The sequence below is a fragment of the Lissotriton vulgaris genome, chromosome 7, assembly GCF_964263255.1.
Source record: "Lissotriton vulgaris chromosome 7, aLisVul1.2, whole genome shotgun sequence".
In the NCBI taxonomy this organism is placed as follows: Eukaryota; Metazoa; Chordata; class Amphibia; order Caudata; family Salamandridae; genus Lissotriton; species Lissotriton vulgaris.
Genome location: NC_141695.1, coordinates 125,719,558 through 125,743,582, shown reverse-complemented (window position 1 = coordinate 125,743,582; position 24,025 = coordinate 125,719,558). Strand labels below are relative to the sequence as shown.

The following is a 24,025-nucleotide window of genomic DNA, read 5'->3' as shown; positions in this document are numbered from 1 at the left end:
TGCCCCTATTATGATTGTCTATGCCTTTAACTAGTATGCTATTTCGTAAGCGCTTTTTATTTTGTGTCTTCCTCCAAGATCCTTCAAACCGTGCACGGTTTAACTGAATTAAGGGCTATCTGTCATTTATGCCTGCACTCTGATTGTTCAGAAAGTCCAACCTAGAAGGTAACATAATGAGTCCCAGTTATAGCGAAACTAAAATGCACATCTGACGAGACCTTCACCAGAACGAAAAATCAGGAATTTGACATGAACCTATAACAGTAGACCTGTGATCTACTACATGCCTTGGAGAATCAGTTTGGTCTTAAAACATTCTTCAGATCCAGAGTCGAATACACCTTTTTCTAACTTAAGTGATTGCATTAAGAGCAAGATGAAAAGCAGGTTTCTTATCGCCGCACAACTGAAAAAAGTTGAAAGATTAGTCCACAATTCCATTGATTATGATAGCAATATTCGTCTCATGGAGTATGCTGACATTTCAAAAATGTCTGCTTCTTTTTTTGAGTTGTCTCTCTGATTATGACATGAAGAGGCTCCTGCAGCTGAGAGGTTTTCCAACTCTTTCCCAAACTATCAACTGGTTAAGTAATGCTTTATTATTATTGACCCAGGAAAATGATGTTTGAGGAAATTTGGAAAGCATCAAGTATATGCTTTCTGGTAACGCCTCTGCAGATGACAACACCTTCCAATTGTGCAATATAAATTAGATGTAGTGCTTTGTTCTCGATTTCTGTCCAGAGCATTAGAGAAATAAACAGAAAGTGGTTCTGTCAGGTTTATGTCGGTTACTCCTGTCAGCTAACTTACTGTCGCATATGTTATTCTTTCCTATTCTAACATTCGTATCTCAAATGCCTAGACACAGAAAACATTTTCCCAAACAATAAGGCACATGACTCAAATTGCTGTCTACTGCTTATGTTTTATCTGAATTATATTCTTCATATATCTTACACATATAATCACGGCTGTCAACACAGTGAGTTTCAGGGACAGCAGATGACATAAACCACATCCATACTGTTGCAGTTGGTGAATGATAGTAGTTTGTGTGTTTGATTCTTGTGTGTGAAGATGGCCTCTTCAATGGTCAGTGGGCATGCTTTGCATTGCCCACATCTGTATTGTTCACTTATAGTTGGAAGGCCCAGTTGGCTCCTCAGGTCCCGTTGTTTGGGTGGCTCCCGGTACACTTTGACTCCATTGTCTTTTATATTCCTTCCTCTTCTGAAGGCTAAAATGGACATTCAGCGGTTTTGAGTTCGTTGGCGACCAAGTTCCAATATTTCTTGACGATTATCTTTATACCATTACTTTTGGAGTTGAATGTGGTCACGCAGACAATGTTTTCAGTCTTGGCCTTTTTTACTTTAGTTTGCAGTAGTTTGTCACAGGGCAATACCACGCTTGTTTCCTCACCCGTTTCAGTAGTCCAATTGGGTAGCCTCATTCTCTCTTCTTTAATCAACATACGTGCAAGTCTTTCCCCTTTTATGGAAGGGATGGTGTACCTCCTTGCCACATCCGTCCTCAGGGCTGGGCACATTCAGGTTAATTTGTATTAATGTTACCAACGCTTGCACATCAAAATCAAGTATAAATCACACGACTTTCTACTTTTTAGACATTTACCGCCTGGGCCAACATTGATTCTACCACCAGGCTGCTTTCCAGGATTCACTCTGGTTCCTTTTGGGTGAGTTGCATCACCCTGCTCTCGCATTTTGTATCTCCGCTAGACAAAGCACACCTAACACCCCCTTTCTTAAATTTTGGGCTCTCAGTACCTCCTCCGTTCTGTCCTGATGAAGAACCACTTTTGACTACCCAATGAAGCATAGTTTGGGTTGAAATGTCAACGACCACCCAAGGCTCAGATCGACCAAGGCTCTGCACACCAAGAGATTAATCATCAGCCAGCAGAGTCATTGTATCTCCATAATTATCTGGCTGGTCACCCACATGTACATAATTTTCACCACCATGAATATATTGCAACCCACTGAGCACTGAGCACTCATGTCACTAGATCACCTCTTACTTCTAATATTTCACCTGTGTTGACAGCCGTGATTATATGTGTAAAATATATGAATGATACAATTCAGATAAAATATAAGCAGTAGACAGCAATTTGAGTCATGTGCCGTATTGTTATTGAAAATATTTTCTGTGTCTAGGCACTTGAGACACGAATGTTATAATATGAATGATTAACATATGCGACACTAAGTGCGCTGACAGGAGTAGCCGGTCTAGTTGCTGTGTGCTCCTTTTGCATTAGCACTGTCATTATTAATGTGATTATTTTTTATTATGCTGTCATTACTAAAAAAATGATGCACATTGCATTATTGCATTTGATAATGAATTTATATTATTAAGTTGACTTTTTAATGTATACAATTAGAAAATATTGAAGGCAAAAATCAGTACCTCAATGATTTTAGGCACAATGCACCAGACAACTTGTAATGTGGAGACTAGTAATAGTTCTCTGTACAAAGTTTTGTGTCAGAAAAGAGTTATCCCTCTTTTCATCTGGGCATCTCAAAAAAGGTCTTGAGGCTCTGAACTCTGTTCCTCCTGGACTGTGACCCATCCATAAATCAGCTGGAGTATACTTCTCAAGACTATGGTCCTCTGGACAGTCCCTCATCCTTATTTCAAAGTTTGCCCGCTCTCGGACAGGGGGACGCTCCTTTCAGGTTTTAGCAGCACGCCTGTGGAATGACCTGCCTTTGCATCTCAGACAGGTTCAGGACTTGCTGTTTTTTAGGAAACAACTGAAATTGTGGTTGTTCCAGCAATAGCACTTTGGTCAGTGGGGTGGAGCTTTTTCTGTTACGGTGTTGGTGGTCTAGCGCTGGGACACACTATGTGAGTAGCGTCGCGCTTTATAAATATCCATTTTTATTTGCTTTCATTTCACTACCATCAGCTAGGTCAACCGTGCGAGAATCTTTCATCACATTTTACCTTTGTAGCTATTGGATTACTCCTTTCCTAGAAAACTGCCTATATCGACTCCTTCAATTTGCCCCTATTATGATTGTCTATGCCTTTAACTAGTATGCTATTTCGTAAGCGCTTTTTATTTTGTGTCTTCCTCCAAGATCCTTCAAACCGTGCACTGTTCAACTGAATTAAGGGCTATCTGTCATTTATGCCTGCACTCTGATTGTTCAGAAAGTCCAACCTAGAAGGTAACATAATGAGTCCCAGTTATAGCGAAACTAAAATGCACATCTGAGGAGACCTTCACCAGAACGAAAAATCAGGAATTTGACATGGACCTATAACAGTAGACCTGTGATCTACTACATGCCTTGGAGAATCAGTTTGGTCTTAAAACATTCTTCAGATCCAGAGTCGAATACACCTTTTTCTAACTTAAGTGATTGCATTAAGAGCAAGATGAAAAGCAGGTTTCTTATCGCCGCACAACTGAAAAAAGTTGAAAGATTAGTCCACAATTCCATTGATTATGATAGCAATATTCGTCTCATGGAGTATGCTGACATTTCAAAAATGTCTGCTTCTTTTTTTGAGTTGTCTCTCTGATTATGACATGAAGAGGCTCCTGCAGCTGAGAGGTTTTCCAACTCTTTCCCAAACTATCAACTGGTTAAGTAATGCTTTATTATTATTGACCCAGGAAAATGATGTTTGAGGAAATTTGGAAAGCATCAAGTATATGCTTTCTGGTAACGCCTCTGCAGATGACAACACCTCAGCAAATTCAACATATCAACTAAGGCTAAATTCACTCCACTGCTGTACAAGTTTGTAAAGATCTGAACAGTACTGGTTCACTTGAAAATTTGCAGAATTCAACAAAGCACTTGTTTCTCATCTTCCAAAACATGAGAAAGATCACATGCTCTCCTCCAATTACTATCCAACTCTTCTAACCAAAATGAATGCTAAAACATTAGCCAAAACTCTGGTGAACAGATGTTACCAGAATCTTGTCCATGAATCACACATGGGTAGTACATGGATCCTTCTTTGTACACTTTCCAGTTTTTTGTGACACAAGGCGGATGACCATTGTGCCTGTGTTTTTGGTTTTCCTTCCTTGTTGTCCGCCTACCTCGCCGCCCTCCGCTCTCCCTTCCCGCCACCGCCGCTTTTCCCCGCCCCTTTTTCTATTCTGTACCCTCCCCGCTCCCGCCTCCCAGCTGCTCCGCCCACCCGCGCACTTCGCCTTAAAGGGCAACCGTGCGAACGCGCAGCGGTCACGCGCAGCGGGTGCGCCGTTTGTGCGCCGAAGGCGCGCCAAAGGTAAGCCCGTCTACGCCCGTCCGCGCCTGGACCGCGCCCAGTGCCAGGACCACTGGCCCACGAGGACCCCGACCGACCCGCCTGACGTACTTCGCCGCCACCCTCACCGCTCTCAACACCGGCCGACTCCTAGATTGCCATCAAGCCACTCCACGACGTACCCACGGACCTTTCAGCTGCCACGCCTGCAAGTTCACCTGCATCCGGACCAGCCTCGCACCAGCACACGCCAAGTCGAACACCAGCAGCACCCACCTCAAGTGCATCCTGCTCAACACCCGCTCCGTCCACAGACACGCTATCGAACTCTGGAACCTTCTAGACGCCACAGCCCCTGACGTTGCCTTCCTCACGGAGACCTGGATGAACGCCTCTTCAGCTCCCGACATCGCCATCGCTATCCCAGAGGGCTACAAGATCGTCCGGAGGGACCGAAACGCCAACCAGATGGGAGGAGGCATCGCCATCATCCACAGGAACACCATCCGTCTCACGACCAGCACCGACAACACCCTGACCAGCGCCGAACACCTGCATTTCCAGATCCACACCAACCCGAACACCACCCTCAGAGGCACCCTGATCTACCGACCCCCTGGACCACGCACACAATTCAGCGAGGACATCGCCGACTTCGTCAGCCCGCATGCCCTCCCCTCCGCTGACTACATCCTCCTGGGAGACCTCAACTTCCATCTGGAGAACAACAACGACCGCAACACCAGCACCCTGCTCGACAACCTCGCCAACCTTGGACTCAAGCAACTGGTGTCCACCCCCACCCACCTCGCCGGACACACACTCGACGCAGTCTTCTCTTCCAGCACAGACATCGACTTCAGCCACGCCACAGAGCTTCAATGGACGGACCACAGCTGCGTCCACTTCACCTTCAAGAGAACGACGACCCACCAACACCAGCAACACGCCGCCCGCAGAAGCTGGAACAAGTTCACAGCAGACCAGCTCGCCACCTCCCTGAGCCAGCACTCTCCTGCCAGCTCAGCGAACCCAAGCCAGGCCGCCGACAACCTCACGAAGTGGATCAGCAACTGCGCGGACGAACTCGCCCCACTGATGACCCCGCCTAGCAGACCCGGCAGTAAGAAGGCCCCATGGTTCACCGACGAACTCAAGAGCTCCAAAAAGAACTGCTGAGCCCTCGAGAAACTCTGGAGAAGGGAACCGACACCGGACAACAGGACCTCCTTCAAACTTGCCACCCGGAAACACCACAAGCTGATCCGCGCCGCCAAGAAAACAGCATTCAAGGACCGGTTGGACAACAACGCACACAACTGCAAGGAACTCTTCAACATTGTGAAAGAGCTTTCCAACCCCAGCGCAGGAAACAACGACATCACCCCATCGCAAGACCTCTGCAACTCCCTCGCTTCATACTTCCACAACAAGATCGCGGACATACACAACAGCTTCAACAACCAACCAACGCACACCATGACCGAACAACCACCCCCCACCACCACCCTTCACGCCTGGACCCCGATCAGCACCGAAGACACCATCCGCACGATGAACTCCATCCACTCCGGATCACCGACCGACCCCTGCCCTCACCACGTCTTCAACAAGGCCGACGCTGTCATCGCACCCCACCTGCGAGACATCATCAACACATCCTTCGACACCACCATCTTGCCTGAGAGCTGGAAACACGCCGAACTCAGCGCTCTACTCAAGAAACCAACAGCGGACCCCACCGACCTCAAGAATTACCGCCCCACCTCGCTCCTCCCGTTTCCAGCCAAAGTCATCGAGAAGACCGTCAACAAGCAGATGGCCGCCTTCCTCGAGACGAACGGATCCCTCGACCCCTCACAGTCCGGCTTCCGAGCCAATCACAGCACCGAGACCGCCCTCATCGCCGCCACCGATGACATCCGAGCCCTGATGGACAATGGAGAAACAGCGGCCCTCATCCTCCTAGACCTCTCCGCGGCATTCGACACGGTCTGCCACCCCACCCTAGTACGGCGCCTCAGCAACATCGGAATCCAGGACAAGGCGCTGGAATGGATCATCTCCTTCCTTGACGGAAGAACACAGAGAGTCCGCCTACCACCGTACAAGTCAGAGGCCTCCGAAGTCATCTGCTGCGTCCCTCAAGGATCATCTCTGAGCCCCACCCTCTTCAACGTCTACATGAGCCCCCTCGCGGCCATCGTACGCAAACACAACCTCAGCATAATCTCCTACGCCGACGACACCCAGCTGATCCTCTCCCTGACCAACGACCCCGCCGCCGCCAGAGCCAACCTGCACGAAGGGATGAAAGAGGTAGCCGAGTGGATGACGACCAGCCGCCTGAAACTGAACTCGGACAAGACGGAGGTCCTCATCCTGGGCTCCTCACCCTCCGCCTGGGACGACTCCTGGTGGCCTCCCGCCCTGGGCACCGCACCCAAACCGACAGACCATGCACGCAACCTGGGCTTCATCCTGGACTCCTCCCTCTCCATGACCAGGCAAGTCAACAACGTCTCCTCGGCGTGCTTCAACATCCTACGCATGCTACGGAAGATCTTCTGGTGGATCCCCACCGAGACCAGGAAGACCGTCACCCAGGCCCTCGTCACCAGCCGACTGGACTACGGCAACGCCCTCTACGCCGGTACCACCGCCAAGCTCCAGAAGAGACTCCAGCGGATCCAGAACGCCTCAGCCAGACTCATCCTCGACATCCCACGAACCAGCCACATCTCCGGACATCTGAGAGACCTTTACTGGCTCCCCGTCAACAAAAGAATCACCTTCCGTCTCCTCACCCACGCACACAAAGCCCTACACGACCAAGGCCCGAGCTACCTCAACAGCCGAGTCAACTTCTACGCTCCCAAATGCCACCTCCGATCAGCCAACCTCGCCCTCGCCGCCGTCCCCCGCATCCGAAGAGCGACTACAGGAGGAAGGTCCTTCTCCTACCTGGCCGCCAAGACCTGGAACTCCCTCCCGACCGACCTGCGCCTGTCCCAAGACCACCTCTCCTTCAGGAAGAAGCTGAAGACCTGGCTGTTCGAGCAGTAGCGGCACCCCCCCTCCCCCCCCCCCCAGCGCCTTGAGACCCTACGGGTATGTAGCGCGCTTTATAAGTGTCACTGATTGATTGATTGATTGATTGAAGGTTGTGCCACTCTTACTAAATGCCGAGAAAGCCTTCTAACCGTTGTAAGGGATTACTTATTTAGAAATCTAGAAAAACTGGGAATGGGCCAGGAATTTGTCTGAATAGCAAAATGGTTGTACATTTGTATGGAGAATTCTTCTGCAATTTTTTGAGATTTAAAGAGTTGTATGTCATCACATATATGGTAATATTTTATTCTAGAGTATTGGTTACATTGCACTAGATACATTATTTAACCAGAGTTTGTAGACAAGGTAGCAATGAAACATGGTGAGCCATTGCTTTAAAATCAATAAATGTCACAAGTTCAAGGTGGAAGCAAAGAACATGTTTGCAAATAAACTATTACATAATAATAATGTTTAACATACAGCAATGAAGAACTGGGAATTCAAGATAAAATACAACTAGCCTTGCAGACTGATACACATTATGCAATAGTTAGAAAAATATATTTTCAAAGCAGGCCTGCGACTCTGAGAGGCTGGGTTTAGTATTGACGCTGTGCAGTTGAGTGATCCCCACCTAGAGCCTAGCAGTAAGGGAGGCTGACATGATGTAGCAATAGCCTGACATGGGATGGACTTTGCTCTAGCCAATGCATTTTTTTCAGTGGCTCTGGTCTGTAGTGCAAACTCCACATTCCTGCTCATTGCCTGTTCACTACTGTTTAGACACCTAGTGATTGGTCCAAGAGGTGAATGTTACTGTATAGGTCAAAAAATGTGAAACTAAACCACCTCCATCTTGTATTATTTACATGAGCCCAGCACTAACACACGCATAGGCTTCATCATGACCAACAATTAAAATAGTATTTTTAGAGCTCAACTACTGACAGCATGGAATGGCAAGGGAGTGAGATTATGAGGTTTTTAGTGGCAGTGTTTTTCAAGGTTGCTCCTGCACTTGGAAGAATATGCTGTTTTCATGACATTATTGCCTGTGAACCAATGGGCTGGGTAATTTTATGGTGCTGGGAAAGGATGTATTTATCGGTTCTTAGAGTGTATATTTCAGACATTGCATGAGTATCAGCTCGGTGTTTGGCATTCAGATGAATGAATTTGGCTCTCAAAGTACAATCCTTCTAATGAATTCTAGTTAGGAATGAGTATAGACATTATACAATGAGATCCTTTAAACTATTCAGCACCTACCAAAGATGTACTCAGTGATTGCAGTCTGGCAGCTTTTTACAGTCTCATTACAGGTCACCAGCTCTCCAGAGCAGTCCAAACTGACTTGATCAATGCAGACTTCACACTCAATAGCGTTTCCTAAAAAATATAATAATCACAATAGTAATAATAATTAGACATAAAATGCACTTTGACTCAAGGTTTCCATCAAGTATCCCAGTGTTTGAGTCATTTATTCAAACAACTTGATTTCCTCTCAGGACTCTTTGTCAGGATTTAAATGGACTAACTGTACATGATCCCATCTGGTCTTTCACTTCCTTTATTGCCGTCTTTATATTTTGTCTCATGGGGTGGTTCAGGGTGAGACTTTTCCTTGTAAGGTGTCTGTGTGCACTGCTATGTTGTGTGGCTGAGGTATGTGAGAGACACAATAGTGCAACAAAACCTGGGCAGGGCAGTAAGTAAGAATTAGTGAAGGAGCTCAAAGTCTCGACCACACTCCTAGCCTGCTGACTGTCCTGCACATCGCCGACTTCGTCAGCCCGCACGCCCTCCCCTCCGCTGACTACATCCTCCTGGGGGACTTCAACTTCCACCTGGAGAACAACAACGACTGCAACACCAGCACCCTGCTCGACAACCTCGCCAACCTTGGACTCAAGCAGCTGGTGTCCACCCCCACCCACCTCGCCGGACACACACTTGACGCCATCTTCTCATCCAGCAAAGACATCGCCTTCAGCCACGCCACAGAACTCCACTGGACGGACCACAGATGCATCCACTTCACCTTCAGAAGAACGACGATCCACCACCACCAGCAACAGGTTGCCCGAAGAAGCTGGAACAAGATCACAGCCGACCAGCTCGCCGCTTCCCTGAGCCAGCACCCTCCGGCCAGCTCAGCGAACCCCAGCCAGGCCGCCGACAACCTCTCGAAGTGGATCAGCAAATGCGCAGACGAACTCGCCCCTCTGAGGATCCCGCCCAGCAGACCCGGCAGTAAGAGAGCCCCATGGTTCACCGACGAACTCAAGAGCTCCAAGAAGAACTGCCGAGCCCTCGAGAAAGCCTGGAGAAAGGAACCCACGCCGGACAACAGGACCACCCTCAAGCTCGCCACCCGGAAACACCACCAACTGATCCGCACCGCCAAGAAAACGGCTTTCAAGAACCGACTGGACAACAACGCACACAACTGCAAGGAACTCTTCAACATCGTGAAAGAGCTCTCCAACCCCAACACCGGAAACAACAACATCACCCCATCGCAAGACCTCTGCAACTCCCTCGCCTCCTACTTCCACAACAACATCGCGGACATACACAACAGCTTCAGCACTCAACAGACGCACGCCACAACCGCAGCAATGCCACCCACCACCACCCTCCGCGCCTGGACCCCGGTCAACACCGAAGACACCGTCCGCATGGTGAACTCCGTCCACTCCGGATCTCCGACCGACCCCTGCCCTCACCACGTCTTCAACAAAGCCGACGCTGTCATCGCACCCCACCTGCGGGACATTATCAACACCTCATTCGACACCTCCACCTTCCCCGAGAGCTGGAAGCACGCCGAACTCAGCACTCTACTCAAGAAACCTACAGCAGACCCCACCAAACTCAAGAATTACCGCCCCATCTCTATACTCCCGTTTCCAGCCAAAGTCATCGAGAAGACCGTCAACAAACAGCTGGCCGCCTTCCTCGAGACAAATGGATCCCTCGACCCATCGCAGTCCGGATTCCGTGCCAACCACAGCACCGAGGCCGGCCTCATCGCCGCCACCGACGACATCCGAGCCCTGATGGACAACGGAGAAACAGCGGCCCTCCTTCTCCTAGACCTCTCTGCGGCTTTCGACACGGTCTGCCACTGCACCCTAGTGCAGCGCCTCAGCAACGTCGGAATCCAGGGGAAGGCACTGGAATGGATCGTCTCCTTCCTCGACGGAAGAACACAGAGAGTCCGCCTACCACTGTACAAGTCAGAGGCCACCGAAGTTATCTGCGGCGTCCCTCAAGGATCCTCGCTGAGCCCTACTCTCTTCAACGTCTACATGAGCCCCCTCGCGGCCATCGCACGCCAACACAACCTCAACATAATCTCCTACGCCGACGACACCCAGCTGATCCTCTCCCTGACCAACGACCCCACCGCCGCCAGAGCCAACCTGCACGAAGGGATGAAAGAGGTAGCCGAGTGGATGACGACGAGCCGCCTGAAACTGAACTCAGACAAGACGGAGGTCCTCATCCTGGGCTCCTCGCCCTCCGCCTGGGACGACTCCTGGTGGCCCCCCGCCCTGGGCACCGCACCCAAACCGACGAACCACGCACGCAACCTGGGCTTCATCCTGGACTCCTCCCTCTCCATGACCAGGCAAGTCAACGCCGTCTCCTTGTCGTGCTTCAACATCCTGCGCATGCTTCGGAAGATCTTCTGGCGGATCCCCACGGAGACCAGGAAGACCGTCACCCAGGCCCTCGTCACCAGCCGACTGGACTACGGCAACGCACTCTACGCCGGAACCACCGCAAAGATCCAGAAGAGACTCCAGCGCATCCAGAACGCCTCAGCCAGACTCCTCCTCCACATCCCACGACACAGCCACATCTCCGGACACCTAAGAGACCTGCACTGGCTCCCGGTCAACAAGAGAATCACCTTCCGTCTCCTTACCCACGCACACAAAGCTCTCCACGATCAAGGCCCGAGCTACCTCAACAACCGCATCAACTTCTACGCTCCCAAACGCCACCTCCGATCTGCCAGCCACGCCCTCGCCGCCGTCCCACGCATCCGTAGAGCCACTACAGGAGGAAGGTCCTTCTCCTACCTGGCCGCCAAGACCTGGAACTCCCTCCCGGCCGACCTGCGCCTAACCCAAGACCACCTCTCCTTCAGGAAGAAGCTCAAGACCTGGCTGTTCGAGCAGTAGCGCCCCCCACCCCCCACCCCCCCAAGCGCCTTGAGACCCTACGGGTAGGTAGTGCGCTCTATAAATGTCTTTGATTGATTGATTGATTGATGGTTTACCACATATGTGTAGCCCCCCAACACCATGCTGACCAGTGGTGTCAGAAAGCATTGATGCACAAGGCATTTCTCAGGTAGGGGTTGCTGCATGATGAAAGAATCCTTTCAGGTTCTTTTTTATTAAGCATATAGAGTTCATTTAAGAGTACATACTATGAGAGTGAACATCTAATTCACTCCCTGTGCTGTTATGGTGAGAAACAAATGACAGATAGTTCAATTTCTATGAATATGAGTGGTGCTTCTCCTAATGCGTGTGGGAGAGAAGCAGAACAATGCACATCTCTTATGATTTGCACCTGGCATTGCCTTCCCACTACTTTATTAGCCCCTCTTCCTATATGGGAAATTGGCCACCGGGAGAACATTTTGAAGAGCGATTGACTACACCTGACAACACTGTACTGGGGCGTGTGAATGCTGAATGGGCATTCCCAACGCCACTACATGGTATGTGTATTTAACTTCTTAGGGCCCAGGGCTTAATGTTTTACCTACTTTTTGAGAAAGAAAAAATATTTCTGAAATATATCCTAGCTCACACCTGGAGAAGGAGTGTGGGTTGCAAGGGACTGTGGCCTGGTACCCAAGCTCCACACTCCTGCCTCAACATGTGTCTAGAGATCGTGAAACTCTCCACTGCCCTTCAGTGCCCACAGTCACACACACCCTCCCATGGCCAATTTATACTGGTAAAACTCTGCATCTATCCTGCAAGTGGGTTTCTACTGGAGATAGTGGAACTCACTGACTTAGAGATGAAATGTGCTGAACCTGTATCGCCAAGAATTTGAGTCCCACTGCTAAGTTGGAAGTCTGGAGTTGCTCCAGATTTAGATCCAAGGTGAGGGGTGGAGAAAGGAGGGAGAAGCATGGAGCGTGGAGCATGGAGCGGCTGGCAGACCACAGCTTGCTGTCTACGCTATGGCCCACAAACCTAAATCGGCCATACCTGGGCTATTCCGAGCTGACTGAGCATCAGTATTGGTATGCAGTTATGTTTCCTACCACACATTCTCGCCAGTCTCACCTTTCTCCCGCACACCACCTGCTGCTACTGATTATTCTTTGCAGCTCAGACAGCGCATCATCTGACAGCTGAAGTGAAATGCAAATCCCGGGTCTTCTCCCCTGCAATGCCCTTCCAAGAGCAAGACCCAGTTTGCTCACCACAACCAACAATGACAGAAGGGGGAAAAATAGGGATGGGATCCGAGGCAAAAAAGGTGGAAGAGGCACACCCAAGCACTAGAAGCAGGCCCCATTTCAGTTTATTGTACATAAGGCCTGTTGGCCCTAGATTAGACCTACATTAGTATTTCAGTCATCAGAGAGATGAGCTTGCAGCACAGGCTACAGAGTAGCGTTAAGGAGTGTAGGAGGCTAGCAGTCGGTCTGTGGCCAAACCCAAACAACGGGCTGGGCAGGTCTACAAACCTGCAACTTGTTTGAGCCCTTGACACGCAGAAGCTGCTTGATTAGGATTAGATGAACCTGCATCGCTCTAGCCCAGCCCAGGCTCCTATCATTCATTAACTCAGCTACTAAGTTTATGGGCCTGATTTAGAACTCAGCAGACGTGGACTCTGAAACAACGGTGACAATATCCTGTCCTTTGAAATCTAAATCCTATTACATCCTATGGGATTTATATTTCAAAGGATGGGATATTCATCACGGTTGTGACGGAGTAACCCATACGCCGAGTTCTAAATCAGGGCCTATGTTATTGAAGCGCATGTAAGATGGCCTTGACAACATGTTGCTCTTAGAAATTGGACTAGATCAGGATGTCATTTATATAGACAACTGGACACTGATTAATACATTACCATAACTCCTCACTGATAAAATACTGTACAGCTTTGGGTGCATTACAGAGTCTGAAAGGCATGACAAGGTATTCGTACAAAATTAATGTGGTACTGGAAACTTAAAAGATGTTATGCACCCCACAGATCCACCATGCTGTAAATGTGTTCATTCTTGAATTAATCAATGAGTATGGACATTAGAGGAAGAGTGTAGCTGGGTAGCTGTTCTTAGTGATTCTATTTAGGTCCCTGTAATCTATGCAGTGTCTGAGATCCCCTTCTTTCTTCAGAATGAAAAACAATGGAGAGGATTTCAGACACCATGAGGGCTATATAAAACCTATTGGCAACATTTCGTCAAGGGACTGGTGCAAATGGGTGGTTTCCTTCTCTGCTAAGGTATAAATATGGCTACGCAGAATTTGTGAGTCAGGTTGTAGGTCTACCCTGCAATTGACAGACAATGCAGCGGAAAAGGTGTGGCTTTCACTTTAACCCTTCCCACGCTGGTGACGGAACCGCTCTGTCACCAGCCTCGGGTGGGCTGTGCTGGCGACGGAGCGGCTCCATCACGGCCCGCTCGCCGTGCCTGCGCGGCGCTGATTTCGCTCCTGTGCAGCGCATTCTATTCTGCGGGCGGGGACGTGACGGAACTGCTCCGTCACAAGCACAGCCCACTCGAGGCTCGTGATGGAGTGGTTCCATCACCAGCGTGGGAGCACTACGCGCCCCCCCCCTAGCGCTGCAGCAGAAATTGCCACTGCAGCAAAAGGGTTAACAAGCACATCTGCAAAGTCCTTGTATTGGTATTTGAGTTTGAAATAGCTTAAAATGCAAAAAACAAGAGGCATTTGGCAAAACAAGAACAGCTATTGCAATTAAACATTACAGGCTGAGAGAACAGTTACAGGCACACGATTTGAGGACTGATCAGTATGTGTCCTTCTTTTACACAAAACTTGATGGGTTCAAAAAGCTTCTGGTATACCATATATGGTGAGGATTTTTGGTTGCTGCCTTTGAAGTTGTAAAAAATGTATTGTCTAAATGTTACCCCAGATAAGTCTAGACCTTGCGTAGACACAATGTGGCCAGTGGATAGTGTGTCCAGATGTCTGGTATGGGAAGTGCATGATTACTCCTTGTGCTAGTTCCTGATTCGCTATGTGCTCCTAACTCATGGGGTATCTGACATATTATGGTGTTTTAGGAGAGTATGTACCCCATCTGGCCATGTGTGCTTTATTGAAACATTTTCCCTTGACCATTATAATGCTGCTGCCTCTATCCAGGGGATTGATCAAGAATTCCGTGCCTGAGCATTTGTTTGTAAGCTAAGCACTTTCCCACCCGTGTCCTATCAATCAGCAGGCCCATGCCTTCATCTCAGGGCCTGATTGATTACATATTTGTGAGTTGAGGTTGATATGGAGTTCACAGAGGACGACTCTGTTAATAAGGATAAGATTACATTTTTATCAAAGAAAGCATCAAATTCCACATCCGCCCTCTAGTTGATTCTTCAACTACACTACCTAACTCAAGGATTTTAACAGTTACCTGGGTACCTGGGGATCCTATTGTTGCTAAGACTTTCTTGAAACAAGTGGATGAGGAGCCTTCCACTAGCCGCTGCCCTCAATTTTTGCTGCACTATAAAAGTCCTTTATCATCTCCCATGGTGAGGGATATGTACCTGACAGTGACAAGAAGAGGCAGGGCAGGGTCACACCCCCCTGCTGGCTCTGCATTCACAAACCCCCAAGTAGGTGAATGGTCCATTTGTACTTTTCACATGGTATTCATAGCATTTAAGGTGCACCCAGGATGCACCCTCAGTGCTTAGGATGTGATTAGGCTTGAAAAAACTTAGGAACGGTGTGCCAGAGGCGGAGTCAAGTACCCTAACATATTGCACTGACTCAGACTCCTTTAACACCACAGCTTGCGTCCTCTCCAACAAACCCTCTTCCTTAACTCTGACTCTGTGAACTTAGTTTGGAAACAAACTTTCCTTTAGGAACACATTGTACTGTCTCACCTCTGCGTCTCTATTTTGCTTACTTTTTTTGTGTGCCTCACTGCAAATTTAGCGATACTACCTGTAATTTTGTTTAAATTGAGCGTAGGGGAGAACTGAAGATTACATAGGATTTATAACCAGAGGAAATGACTGGCAGTTGGGACTGTTAGCATGGGTAGGAGGAAGGTTTCAGAGGTTATGTCAGGCAAAAGGAAGGTAGTGAAAACTGGGAAGAGTGCAGAGGAAAACTACACTCTAGTCGCAATTGATGACTTAATCAAGGAGGTTGGATGAATTTTAAATGACAAATACAATTTTTACTCTTTGTGCACTAAGAAGATCACAGCTTTTTATAAAAAGCCGGAATGCGTATGATGCCCTGAAACTGTTGAATTTAGCGATGTTGCAGAAATAGCTCCCTGTGCTGAAGATCCATTAGCTTACTTGTTTTCTTCTCCGAGCTTGAGTAATAAAAGTAGCCTTATTCTGATACTTCTTCACAAGTTATGAACATTGATGATAATGTAGAAGGGAGAGGGTGCAATTTCCATATTTTGTTCAAGTGAATATGAGCTGATAGCCTTTCCTTAAGACCCAGAATACAACACAACAATCCCGCAGCCTATAAGTGTAACTCTACCAAGCATGATTATGACCAACACACCACCCAAACTCCAGCAAGAGTCAACCCACAGATTGAACCATTTAACTATAATATACTAACAGAGCTCTATTCGAAACTTGATTCTCTGACGAAAGAGGTTGAAGATCTAAAAAATTGTATTTGAAAATTGGTGATCCCAATCTTTTAACTAGCCACATAGATTGTTGACTAAAAAACAGTTAGCACCAAAAAAGCGAATCCCAGATAACTTAAACTCAAACAAAGAGCTGAACAAGAGTAATTGGAATGCAGGGGAAAAGCAACCACGATATCACTTGACAGTAGAAGGGTGGGAAGTTGCAATGGGATTTAGCACCTATGGAGAAAGCAACATCAGTTGAATCCCAGGTGAATCCCAGTATCTGGCAGGTAGAGGGTGAAATCATAACCAAAGACCACAGGCAGGGAAATGCCAACAGCCCAAATGCAGTTAGGTAACAGGCTCCTGCATTTAACACAACATATGACAACCAATTTCAACAGGTGTCCACAAAGCATAAGGTTTCCATGATTAATGTGCCAAAGTTGAAGCTGGTAGACAGGGAGGATGAAAACTCCCCAATGAACAAGGTGATCATTGGATCACACAGTACTTGTCCATATTACGATGTGACTTAATCAAGTGCAAGTGGGGATTTTGACAACATAAGGCTTGTATTTTGGACAAAGACCATTGATGATGGTCTGCTTGCACTAGACAGCAGGTATAGCCTACCACCAGATTCCTTGATAAGATTCAAGCTGCATAGAGCCAGTAGGAAAATGAATTGTACTCAGGGAATTCAGCAGATACTATCTAATCCTTCTCTAACCTACTGATACCTCCGACTCCTTAGAAATGGTCAATTGACTGACAAGGCTAAGAAATACACCTAGATGTGACCTGAAGTTAAATCCTAGTAAATCTGTTTCCAGTGCCCCAGTGAAAACTTTATAGGAAAGTCCTGCTACCGATCCAATCAAGGGGACATAGAGATTACTAACCCTAACTAGCGAAGGAATTACACAACTTAAGTGCACTCTTGATGGACTAGCAGAGATACACGAGGATACTATTTCAATAATTTCCTAGAGCACAGCAGGGTTCAAACAGAAACTGCTCAATTCAGACTGGCAGGTAAATATGGGGTAGTACAACTTCTGCCTGCTTCGGGAATCTAGCAGATTGAGCCGCTACTCAATCTAGGTTACAGTACGTTTACTGTTGGTGCAGTTCCCTCAGTAAAAGGAAATCCTTCAGGGGGATTGGTCATATGGGTTCAAATCACCCTAAAAAATTACTGTAGATATCATTAGTATCCCTTCACCAGATAATCTAGGATTTAAAAAAGAGCACAAAACCAAGCGGACAAATATTTGCTTAATTTTTAACTTAGACCAAAGTTGGCCACAGCAGAATCCACAGTAATGGTCTTGCGAGATAGTGTCCTCAATTCTATAAGTCCAGAGGCTGTAGTCTTTATAGGTGGGGATTTTAAATGCTGATTTGAGCCTGTAGGAAGCGGAGAATCTGTCCTAGAGGAAGAAGACAGCTAGAGGCAAAGTATTTTTGGACGTAGGTACAGTCGCCGTTATGCAATTACTCAATTTTCTTGCCGAACACTAACTTGTTGCCTGGAATGGTAGGCTCCCTTCTGAAAGCCTGTGTGCCTACACTTTCAAAAGGTGTTCCACCAAATCAAGAATTAACCCAATTGTGGCTTGTGTTGCACACTGGAGCTACCTGATTGATTTCAAAGTTGATAATAGGGAAGAAAGCAATAATTTTCCACTGTGCCTGATTGTGACAGGGAGGCTATTTGAGACATGGGCCACTGACTTTGTAAGCAATTCTGTCCAACCGACAATCGGTAATAACCGCAGAACATTTAGATGGCTATGTATTTCTAACAAATTTGACCACAAGAATGGTATTCATAATGCTATTTCTGATGCTCTTTCCCCTTTTGTTGGTAATTTGCACGCTGATATACCAATTACACAAATCACCAAACTCTGGCTGAGACTCTTTCAAGACGCTTGAAAACAGTTGTACCTAGAGTACTGCTCACTAACCACCTAATAGCTAAGAGATGATTAATAGCACCCCTTAAGTCTAAAAATATGGAGCTAGTGAAGAAAACAAGGGCAGAATATAAAAAAAAGTGATAGCTACTGCTGAAAAGAGCTGGGGCAATGAAATTTGGGATGACCTTATCACCGCCGCCAGAAACAAAGACCATGCTGTATTTTGGAGAATAATAGCCTGTGGCAGCCAAACGGCTAAACTTCCACAGATAATTATGTGAACACTGGTAACTGGAGTAGGTATTTTATTAATCTGTACTCTGAGGAATTAGACCCTTTGCAAGAATTGCTCAAGCTTACCCAGGCCCCATTGAGCTAAGTAACAATATTTGTCCCCTATTTCAGCAAAGACGAGGCTAGAAAACCTATTGGGGGAATTAAAACAGGGAAGGCACTGGGCTCCGACAAAATACCAGGGGACCTACTGAAGTATGATACAGCAGTATGGGTGCCATATGTAAATTTATTTTACAATGAGGTGGCATCAAGAGCACAAGTCCCAGAAATATAAAGAGGTGCTGAAATTGTGCCCATTCATAAAAAGGGTAATAAGCAAGTACCATCCAACTATGGGCCTATTACCCTAATCGATACCCACAGTAACTATATCCAAAACTCATTTTTTATTATGCTTAGCCACTGGATAGATGAGAATAATATTCTTTCCCCATGTCAGGTGGGGTTTTGATTGAGAATTAGTACGATTGATCAGGTGTTCAGGTTCATGTGTGTAGCATGGATCGAAGGGGAAGTTAGTACGTAGTATTCATTGATCTGAAAGCTTCTTTTGATCTAGCGCCAAGGGAATCTCTATGGGAGTCAGTGAGGCCACAAGGAGTACGCAAGTAAATATTAACCCAGATAATTAGGATCCACCCATTTAACAATGCCAAAATGCCCTGGGTCCTCAGTGGCAAACTTACTGATGAGATACCTATTATGAGGGGCATTAGGCATGGGTGCATATTGGTTCCTTCCCTTTTTTCATTATAAACCAACAACATTGTGTAACACTTGCAGAAATGCAAACACGACTCCCCGAAAATAGAAAGGGTTTCCATACGTGCACCAATGTTTTCTGATTATTCTATTTTATTATCACACACACGAGGGGGCTGCAAAGGCCACTACATAACTTCAGCGATTTTTGCAGCCTTAAGGGCCTTGAAATAAATGCGAACAAAACGAAACATATGGCCATTAGACCACATAAGACCTTCAAGAAGAATATTGCCGTCCATAAATAACTACTGTGTCTACATATATGTAATTTTAGCTATCATGGCATTACAGTTGATGCAAAATGATATGTCAATTGTAGAAAAGCATCAGGCCCCACCAAGTCTTAAGCATTGTCTCCAGCATTGGAGGTTTATAGATATAGGGGCCAATCAGCAGCCATTTCTGGGGCAGAATTGTGGGGAGGGGACACCGTGGGTTCACTTACTGAAGGAGAAAACAAAGTTGTACAGAAGTTATTCTGTCTTCCCAAATGTACAACACTGATTCTATTATACTATGGCACTGGCATCAAGAGACTAGAGCATTTAGCTGCTCTGAGACTCTTTCTACTTTAGGTAAGAATTTGGGTTACACAAGAACTTAGCCCCTACAAGGAAGGACAAAGGGAACTTTTGGATCGCAATGGCCAGATTACTTTTCCATGGTTCTGCCATGTGCAGACTTGGTTCAACAAATTGGGCCTGAGTAGTTTCTGGAACAACCCGAGCAGATGGACGGCAGACACCAAGAAAGTAACATCAGAGACCAGATCAGCTGGCGAGAACGTTAAAATCCCATGCCCTGGCCGATGGGCAGCGGACGCGTTAGGGGTTAGTTGTCAGGAAAAGAAAAAATATAAATCGGATTAAGATATATATCACAACAATCTAAGAAATGCTCCTAAAAAGCACATAGCCACCCAACTCGAGCAATCAGACAATACTTCTAAAACTTTGTTTAATATTCTTAACACTCTTATTAATCCCAAAGCATGTAATCCAGATGAAGACCCATCCCAATTGCTATGTGATAACATAGCTGATCACTTCACGCAATAAATTGAGGACATCTATAACAAGATATCCATCCCCGATGCCAACTCCAGACATAACCCAACGAATGAGATTCCCCGCCTACTCAATATGTGCACATTGAATGATTTTCCTTTACTTACCACACAGGAAACAGAATCCTTACTAAAATCTGCAGAGTCAGTTTCCCCCAAAGACCTAATTCCTTCTAAAATTGCCAAAAAACTATGGAAAATGGACTTCCTCAAAGACAGACCCAAACAGTGAACCTTTTTAAATACAAAACCACCTTAGTAACCAAAGGTGTACCCCAGGGCTCCTGTCTTAGTTCCACTCTTTTCAACGTGTACATCGCCCCCCTTGCTGCCCTCCTCAGGAATATCGGGTTCAACCCGATTTCTTACGCAGATGATACACAACTCCTTCTATCCTATGATAAGGATACCCCCAACATTCAAAATATATTTGCGGATGGCATGAAAGCAATAACATCTTCTTGCAGCTACACACAGGAAAAATGGAAATCATGCTTTTTAAAGACACAGTCACCTGCTGGTCCCCCAGCTGGTGGCCAGGAGAACTTGGCCCAGCGCCCTCTCCTAAACCAGTGGTAAAGAATTTAGGAGTCCTTATCGACAACAACCTGAATCTGGATGAACACATCGCAGCAACCAAACAAGCTTGTTTTAATGCCCTCAGCTTGCTTCGTAAAGTCTTCAACTTCCTCCCTTCCTCAACATGCAATACCCTGATTCACGCCTTAGTACTAGGCCGCCGGGTTTTTAGCAATGCTCTGCTGATCTCCGCCAAGGACTCAGCCTTACATAGTCTACAGGTGATGCAGAATACAGCAGCCCGTTTAGCGACCAGTGCTCCTTATCGTGCCCCTTCTCTTAAGTAAACTCCACTGGCTACCTATTCGTAAAATAATTCACTTCAAAGTCTGCTGCATAGTATTCAAAAGCCTAAACCAGTTGGGTCTGGTCTATCTGGCCGATAAATTGATCAAATACATACCATTGTGCACCCTTCGTTCTGAAGGGAAAGGCCTTCTTGTCCCTCCTCGCATCATGCAAACCAGACTGGGGTTAAATCATTTTCCTATCTTGCTCCCAAACTCTGGATTCAATTACCCCTGGATATCCGCCTCTCCACTAACTACCTAGGCTTTAGGAGAAAATTAAAAACTCTGCTTTTCTAAACACTGTTCCGTACTACCTCTTTACGCCCGCAGCGTGGAGATACCCCATTTGGGGTGATTCAGGCACATTACAAATGATACAAATAAATAAATAAAAATAAATGTCCTGAAATTTACTTATTAGGAATATCTACTAAATAGTGTGCATTTAACACCAGTTTGGTGACATTACCCCCACATTTTTTGAGTTTTAAACCATTGCCAAGTTCAGAGCTCTATTTGGATACTATTGAATGTCACTTAGCAAAGATACTTTATTTGAAGTTCTGATTTGACACTCTGCAGACTAACCTGAATATGGTTAAATGGTCAACTAGTAATATAGCTGACGGAGAAACTAATTGCTCATTATACATTTTGAATGCTTAGGAAAGTATTCCACATGTTTTATTCTTTTGTCCAGCATATGCCCTCTTGAACAAAATTGATCAAAATAATATGTCTAAATTTGTGGGCTATGAATTTTTTAGATGTTCTAAGAAATTTAAAAACAGACACGTCACCGATGATAGTGTTTGGTGTTAGCAGAATCCCTTTTGCTGCATAAGGTTCTAAAATGTTTATGTTTTGATCATGCAAAGAACTTTTAAAACTTTGTTTGTATGTTTTCACATATATTGCTATGATGTTGAACTGCAAATATTCAGCAATCACATGAGATTGTAAGCCTGTTGTATTTTATGATATTTGTACTTTTTATAGTTATTTTAACTGAAATAAAAGTGTATTTTTGCTGACTGGCTGATAGTTACATTCTTTGGGGCCTGTTGTTTCTTATGCTTGCTTTCAACAACAGCTAACTTCCTAATTACCTGCATTCTTCCCAGTTTGAGGACTGCATTTTTACAGATGATCCTCAATTGTATAAATCCACATACCAATGGCAACATAATTATAACTCGCAACAGTGATTTACATAAACCAGATATCCATAGTGGGAGTCGGGAGAACCAATTCAAGAACCGCTCCTGCTCAGCAGCATCTCCCTCTTTGATCATGTTTCTTTGTAGATTGTGCAGTGCTTAAATGGCAAGTGTCATTGTCCAATTGTCCATGTCATTCCCTGGGACGAATGTACAGCAAGTTTGTTTTTGAATTTTGCCCGCAAAAGTCTTCAGCTCTCCTTTCACAAGCTTGATGATGCAAGGTTGTCTTTTTCCTAAATGGGTACTGGTAAAAACCTGACAGCTCTTTTCCAGGAATCAACAAGGTTGGGGAGTGCATGGTGGCCAGGGAACACAGTTGCCGCCGTCCACAAACAAGCTTAGTGTAGGTATACAAGCCGCACAACCAGTCATTCTCCATCAGTGTGGAGGTGCCCCATTGCACATTCGGAATATATAATATCACTCCAAAGTTAGCATTCATGCTCATCTGGAGCATTCCTTTTTCTCTGAAACATAAGGAATATAGTGTTAGTTTCTGTGCAATCAGGGGGTGTCCTTTCCCTCTGAACAAAGTATATCCACCCACCTCGATGTCTTGTATTTTCTAACATGGGATGGTTATACTTTCATTCAACCATCCCCCATGCGACCCATTCCACTTTTTATCCCCGAGTTAGATGGCCCTGAATAGGAATTCCATGTCGGGAGATTTTTTTTTGTTTAAGAAGACCGCCCGGTGGCACTAAGAGCCACTCTCAGTCCACAGATGGACACTGGAGCAGGTTTGTTTGTGCATTGAGTTGTGTGGTTTGCCACGTGCAAAAAATTTTCTCTGGGGAAACCCAGGGGCCATGTGAGATCTTCCCCTATGTAGCCTTTCCTCCCTTCCTAAGAATCCTGTCCAGTTTGTTTTGAATATCAGTGAGTTACATTAGGATTTATAGAGCTGTTGGGTTGGTGTCATATTATGTTAAGCTTACAACTAACCAGTATGGTTCCAAGTTGTTGGGTAGGATCTTGGCCCTTATTCTACATAGATAGAGGTGCATAAGGCATTTTGCTTTCTCCTTGGCTACTTCTTAATGAAAAGTCATTACAAGACATGGCTGAGGCTTGGGAGGCGACAGTGGTCATGTGCTGGTACCATGTGTTATGCAAAAGGGCGCTGTGCAGTGCATGGGTGATACTGGTTTTCTGTTTGGTGTAGTGGTGTAGGTGTAGGTAACATATGGGAGACCCTAAGCAGGGGCAGTGATTCCATTTTAGTGAACGTATTTTAATTCTGCTCAAGTGTGGGACTAACCATAGTAGGCAGGTGGAAAACAACTATGTAGATATTCATAACTTTTGTTGTAATACTTCAGTTCTAGATATAGATCTCCTGGGATTCCTTTGCGCTCCTCTAGTGGCTCTTTTCCTTCTGGCCAGTTTATAAAAGTTTGAAGATTTTAGTTCTAGTGTGATATCACCATGGAAAGGCTCGACTGCATATTGGGATGGCACACCCACACACTTTTCCCCCCATTTATGAGGGCTGTGGGTGTTAAGCAGACCCCTAGCTGAGGGCCTTTGGTTTCATCCTCTTTTCATTTGCACAAGTTCAATAATGTTATTTTTTCCTTGGGTCATGGGGAGTTGATGACAAGCCAGAATTTGTGAACTTTGTTGTCCTTGTGGATACCTGCTTTTGAATCCGAACCTTGT

The 24,025-nt window shown here is 46.1% G+C and overlaps 1 protein-coding gene across 1 annotated transcript in view; it reads right to left on the bottom strand.

Moving 5' to 3' along the window:
- The window catches only part of LOC147700981 (phospholipase A2 inhibitor and Ly6/PLAUR domain-containing protein-like), a 79,013-nt gene that overhangs the window by 40,263 nt on the left and 14,725 nt on the right, over positions 1-24,025 (bottom strand). The window contains exon 2 of the mRNA XM_086929284.1: positions 8,605-8,724. Coding sequence (XP_086785410.1) covers positions 8,605-8,724 — 120 coding nt within the window. The remainder of the gene's footprint in view (positions 1-8,604; positions 8,725-24,025) is intronic.